Raw genomic sequence first — 7,084 nt, 5'->3', positions numbered from 1 at the left:
TCAAATCCATCCTCTACAGAAGTAGAGGTTCGGATTCTCTCCGTTCACTTGCTGCGCCACGCTCGTGACGAGGCCCTTGTGACTTAGCATCACTCCTTTGGGGAGACCCGTCGTGCCTGAGGAGTAATGTAGCGCCACGACGTCTTCAGGGGAAATCTCCACCGAGTTAACTCGGGGGTCGTGGTCTTCTTCTCCGGAGTGAGTCAACTCGGAGAAGCTGAGGCAGCCTTCGGGGATGAGGGAGGAGGAGTCTGTGCAGATGATCAAGAGGCCGAGGTCTCTGACTTTGTCGACGTAGCGGGACTGCGTGACGATGAGTTTCGCGGCGGAGGCTTTGGCCTGTTTAGAGATCTCCGCTGGGGTGAAGAAAGGGTTCGCGGCGGTGGTGACTGCGCCGAAAAAAGAGGCGGCGAGGAAGGTGAAAACGAACTCCGGCGAGTTCGGGAGGAGGATCATCACGTCGTCGTGCTGGCCCACGCCGAGCTTGCGAAGACCGGCGGAGAGTTTGCGTGACGTGGCATGCACGTCGGCGTATGTGTAAACGTCGCCGGTAGGACCGTTGATCAAGCAAGGCTTTGCGGCGTACTTGGAGATGTTTTGGAAGATGTAGTCATGGAGAGGGAGATGGTTTGGGATGTAAATGTCTGGTAACTTTGATCGGGAAATGACGTCAGCACTGCTATGTTTCTGATCAGTGACCGTCTCTTCTCGTGTGGACATGATCACAAGTTCTTAAAACTATTATCTTGTAAATTTTTTAGCTTTCTTGTTTTTTTAAGCCGGTGGGTGAGAATGAGGCAGAGTATGACGCAGCTGTCCACTATAAAGAATCGCCGGAGAAGGGAAGAATACAGTTTTTGGGGGGGGGGGTTGGTGAAAGGGTATTATCGTCAATATCTGATCCAATCAGAGAGATTGGTGAGCTACAAAACATAATAATGAAAATTTTAATTTGAAATCAAACCGAATCAGAGAGTTTAACATACTCTATTTTTATATAATGGTTTGAAATTTGACCAATCTCATTTTTTAAAGTTTGTGATATTGTAAATACCTTATTTATATAAAAAACGAAATCAAAGCCCAACATAACCTTGGAAAAGTCTCCCAAAGAATCCTATTTTAGCATCTAGTCTCTAAACAAGGATCAGCTAAAATTAGTGTAGCCCTAATTTTCTTTCTATATATATAGACCTACTTTACATCTAATTCACGCAAAAAGAAAAGCAAAAAGAAGAAGTATCCATCGTATATTCCCTTAAGAACAGAAAATGAAGGCATGCGTGATATTAATGTTGGTGATTTGTGCCGCTGTTATTGTGAAGCAATCAGAGGGTCAGACGATAGAAGACAATCCCGTTTACAAATGCCTTCAAAAAAATCCTACAAATAATGCATGTTATAATCCTGGTGGCACTCCCCGTGCTGCCAACAAATACACTCGTGGTTGCTCTGAAACACACCGATGCCGAGGCCGCCGGTAAATCTCACATAATATTACATACAGGGCCCTGCTTACTTGATTATGAAAAAGGCGGTCCTCAGACCCAACATCTGTTTACAAGTTTTAAGGCCCCCACTTGATAATTTCGTTTAGCTTTAACCAATAATTTTCTTGCAATTTGGGCGTAAGCAATAATTCTACAGCATTTCTGTAGATCTTTTATGTTTTGTTATACTGTTTTCTCAATAATTTCATATATATTAATAGATAAACAATTAAAAAGTTATAACGTGTAGTTTGTACTAATTAAAAAAGTGTCCTATTGAATTGTTACGATAATTTTGCTTATGTGGCAGCTTGAGAATCAATTGAAAATTTTGTTAGCCCAGAATTAAATTGTTAGGAAATGTTATATTATATAGTATGTTCATTATGGACCATTCATTTATCAAATTGAAATTATTATATATACTGTCATTAAATAAAACATACGGAATTACCTAATGTGATTAAGATATATATGGAAATTATTGATTTTAAATAATAAAGATTTGCTAACAATCTGTATACTTTCTATCATTTTTGTTTAATTATTTATTATTAAAATAAATTACACAATAACATTAATCATATAATAAAAATTTAGATTTTTTTTTGTATATGTTGTATTTTGAATTTTTCAAAACGAGTATAAATTAATAAAACTGTTAAAACTCTCACATATACTTTTGTGATCAAGGTTTAGATTTTTTTGTATAATAAGATACAATGATTATAAAATTATAGATAAGATTGATTGTTTTGATTGATTTACCCTAAAATGATTGCGAATAAACAAGAGCGGTCGTTTGATTTATATACGCACACCAATTTATTACAAAATAGTAACTCATATCTTAGTTATTTAATATATAATTATTATTTTATTATTTCATAATATGTAAAAAAAAAAAAATAGGTAATAAATATATAATATTTTTCTGCACAAGGGGCAGATCTTAATCTAAGTATGTATATCTTTAATAATTTTAAATCTTAAACATTTTCTAAATCTCAGGCCAAAACAAAATAACGAAATGAGAATAAACTCAAAAATCAGTATTTATATCGAGCAATAACCAAAATGAAAAAAGCGACACAAAAATGAGAAAAATATTGAAGATAGATAGGATTGACACTTGAACGTAAACTTCTCATAACCATAATTAACTTTTAAATTTCTAAATCATGATATAAAACCGAACTAACATAGTTTCATTATAACCAAATAGTATGCCTGAGATTTTTCGGCCTAAACGTTAGGTACTTATGAGATAAGTGATTTTGTGACCTAAAATATTTTTAAAAATGTGATCAGCTCATCAGTAAACAAATAATGTAATTAACAAAAAAAGTTTTTAAAAAATGGCCAAAATATTAATTCGATCAAGAATATATATTTTATTTTTCCATATGATATTTGTAAATAATTTTCATATAAAATCACCATGGGCAAGACGTAGGTCTTATCCTAGTTAATATATACTCAGAGTACCATAATAAATGAAGATATATATACTTACAAATATCGTTTTGATATATAGTTATTTATTATGATTATTTTGTTATGTTTTGTCCCTCACCAATTTTAATAATGTATAAATAATATATTAAATATCCATTATACCTTGTCGATATTTTCAGTTTAATAATTTTCTTAATTTCTTAAATTTTAATAATCTCGAATATCGTCTTAGGCATTTCATAAGAAATTAAATCTGAAATTATTGTTTCGAGATATATAAAACATGGTTATATCTTTGGAGATATCTGATGTTATATAATAGTTTTCGTGGGGAAATTGTTCGTCGACAACACTAATTACATATATATATATACCAAGTAACTGATATAATATTTGTATAAATACATTGTGTTGTATATGATAAATTATGTTTATTTATATATTTATATTCCAAATTGATGAAGAGATGGCTTAGGTCTCTTATTAATAACTTTGGTCCGGTATTAGGAACAAATATTACAAAATTATCTGGATTATGGATTAGACTATCTAACTCTGAACAGTTTTTAATCATAAGTCTCGCAAGTCATAGAGCAAACAGCAAATTTCTGCTGGTCTAAGCTAACCGGTGACCAAAGAATGAAATAGAATAATGCATCTCTTGATATTCCTAATTGTTTTTACTATTTATAAGGAATAGTTTTTTTACATTCTTTTGCATTCTTTTTATTTTAAATATAAAACAAATTTGTTCCTCGCTAAAATTGATAAGGAATATTTTTTTTTCATTCCTCTGATTTTATTCTTTTGCATTTTTTCCCACTCATTGCTTAAATGATCATGCCAAAACAACCTAACGATCACAACAATATAGGAGAAGGGTGAAAATGGGTAACAATCTCACCCATCTGTTCGTGAATATGTTCATTAGTTAGAATTAGGACAACAACCACCACTAGATTCTTAAGTTTCCTTAAATTTTGACTTGATAAGGTTACAACGTTTAAAAAAAAAAATCATTTCCCCCATCAATTGTTTTCTTGACAAATTAACTAAACTTTTCATTAACTAAAAAAGTTAATTGATTTTTTGGCAACCAAATAAGAAGTAAAAAAACTCTTTTATTTTTGCAATATTTTATGAATACATATCAACATTTGATTTATATTTTTTCATATTTAGAGAAAAGTTATAAAACATAATCAGATTCTAAGTTTTACTCAAAAAAAAATTAAAAAAAAATATATGCTTAGTCATTTGGTTATCTCTCATAATGTTCTATAAGGTCTTTTATACAATATATTGTGTTTGAGATTTTTACCAATAATCACTACAAGAAAAATAGTTGTTTTCCTACACACCTTCCAACAAATTTTAATGTAAAATATATTGACAAACTTTCAATTAATTATCCGAAAAACTCTGTCAAAATTCCATCAAAGATTTCTGATAAGTATTTGTTTGTTTTCAAAAAAAAAAACTAACCAAAAGATCAAATACGTTGGAATTCCGTCAATTTTTTTACATGTTTGAGAAAGCTCTCGGAATTGTTTTACAAAATTTCAACAGATTATACAAAAACTAAATCTTTCGGAATTCCGTAAATTCCTAATAGATATTTTTTTTGACAACCCTAATAGATATTTATTTGTAAGAATATTGTCAAACATTTCTGACGGCTTATTATCCAAAAACTAAGTTCTGACGGATATAATAGTTATATTTTTAAAATAACTTCCAGAAAAAGTTAAAAAAATTCTGATGAAATATGGTTTAAGAATTTAAATTTGATTCGAACATATCAATGTTTTGCAATCATATTACCACACACTTATATTTAATATATTTTTAACAAATTAGAGATAAGTCTAGTAAAACATCAAGTTTTATGTATTGATGAAAAATTAGAATAAATTTAAGCATTAGTGTATGATAACTAGTAACATATATTTTCGAAATAGTTATAAAGTGGTAAAATTTCTGTAACTGAAGAAAGACTTATATTTTACATAACTTCTTATAGAAATGAGTACATATTATCACTTTAGGTTAATTGTATCATAAAAACTTTACAATTGAAATCTCTAATCCCTAAACCAAAGGATGCCATCAGAAAATCGTTAGAAATTTCATACTGGCTAAACTGTCAGAAAATTTTAATAGATCATCTGATCGTTTTAATCCAAATATTTACCCGCGGATATGAAAAGTTAGATGACGAAATGAAATATATTTCCGATAGAGTTCCAACCATTTTCAGTTGAATATAGGAAAAATGATTGTTGACTACATGAAGTATTGGTCATCACATGGCTAACCATGCAAAGTATACTAATGTATACTTAGCTACATGAAGTATATGTTATGCATGACAACATCCCTCAACTTAATGATGTTATGTAGTTAACATCACGAGTTTAATTTCATTCATCCAAAAACTAATGTAGATGTCAGAGACCATTTAAATATCTCGTTTCATCAATTAAAATATAACCTACCCGACTGTAATTAAACTAAAATTAGATTTTAACCCACGTTTTAAAAGAGTAAAATTTTTTTTATACATATCTTATATACAAAATCAATATCTTTTAACATTTTTGATATGTAGTGTTTTAACATTTTTATCTCAGTGTATTTAAAAACTATAGAATTATATTATTTTTATTTATATTAAATATGAAAGTTATATAAGATATTATGTAATTTTGTTTTTAATTATTTTAATATGTTTTCTTATCCACTTTTAATAAAATTTCTATAATTCTTTTAATAAATTGTGTGATATATAATTATTTGATAAATTTTAATTTTAAACTTATTTGACGTCAATTTATTGACTCTTACATTTTATTTGCTTAAAAAGTATTTGATGTTAATTTAAACCAAACATAATTTCGCGTATATAATTATTAATTATATGCTTTAGAGATAAAATAATCTAAGAATAAAAATATAATATGAAAGTTTTACAAAGTTTAAATAAATGCAATTTTTGTTTATAAAAATATAAACAAAATTGTTCATCAATTTAATTAATTTTATATTAAAAATAAGATGTTAGAGTCAGTAAATTGATATCAAAACTTTTTATAATAAAAATTGATCAAGTAAATATATATATCATGCAATTAATGAAAAATTACATATATTTTATTAAAATTTAATTACAAAACAGATTAAAATAATTAAAACAAAATTAAATAATACCCTATATAACTTTAATATTTAACATGAATAAAATAGTATAACTTTAAAACACTACTTATCAAAATTTTATAAAATATATTGATTTTATAAATTAGATTTTGTTAAAAACATTTTTATGCTTTTAAAACGCGGATCAAAATCTAAATTTTGTTAAATTACCGTCAGATACGCCATATTTTAATTGATAAAACGAGAGATTTAAACGGTCTCTGACATCCATATCACTTTTTGGATGAATGAAATTAAACTCGTGATGTTAACTACATAACATCATTAAGTTGAGGGATGTTGCTATATAACATATACTTCATGTAGCTAGATATACATTAGTATACTTTGCATGGTTAGCCAATACTTCATGTAGTCAACAATCATTTTTCCTTGAATATACATATATCCATCTCTTTCTTCTTCACTTGACAAACATATCTTGTATTCATGTTTTTCACCTTTACTTCACAAGCTCCTCCATATTTCCAATTATTATTAAAATATATACTAAATAAATTTCTAATTATGTAAGTTTACGTGAATCTAATGTTTATTATCCATTCTTTTTTAGATTTTTTTTAGTTTTAGGTTTGAATTATTAAAACTGTGGATTATTTGTTTGGTGATATCTTTATGGTCAGATATACATGTCTATACTATTAAAATAGAAGTCATTGTTGTAATTTAAAGATTGAAGACTGAATAGTTCTGTGTTTTATTAATCATAACATGAGTTCCTTTATATAAGGATTACAAATCATAGAAAAGGAAAGTATCCAAAAACCTAAACCAACTAGAATTAGGAAAACTACTAATACATAATAATGAAAAGATAACAATTACAAGGAAAATAAAATAGAGTTTCCTTTTCTCCAAAGCATAAGCCGTCTCTCTCTCTCTCTCCTAAGGTCACGGCCGCCTCTCTCTCTCTCTAG

At 28.6% G+C, this 7,084-nt stretch overlaps 1 protein-coding gene across 1 annotated transcript; it reads right to left on the bottom strand.

Moving 5' to 3' along the window:
• Positions 1-720, bottom strand: LOC106398862 (4-coumarate--CoA ligase 2-like). Its single transcript, XM_013839363.2, has one exon. It carries the CDS (start codon positions 718-720, stop codon positions 1-3), a length of 720 nt encoding a protein of 239 aa, XP_013694817.2.
• Between the last annotated feature and the right edge of the window lie 6,364 nt (positions 721-7,084).

The sequence above is a fragment of the Brassica napus genome, chromosome C5 (genome assembly GCF_020379485.1).
Source record: "Brassica napus cultivar Da-Ae chromosome C5, Da-Ae, whole genome shotgun sequence".
Classification (NCBI taxonomy): domain Eukaryota; kingdom Viridiplantae; phylum Streptophyta; class Magnoliopsida; order Brassicales; family Brassicaceae; genus Brassica; species Brassica napus.
Note: the sequence above shows the minus strand (reverse complement) of the source record. Positions and strands in the feature narration are given on the sequence as shown.

Excerpts from the sequence above, each read along its gene's own strand:
- LOC106398862 (XM_013839363.2), bottom strand. The coding sequence starts at position 720 with ATGTCCACACGAGAAGAGACGGTCACTGATCAGAAACATAGCAGTGCT.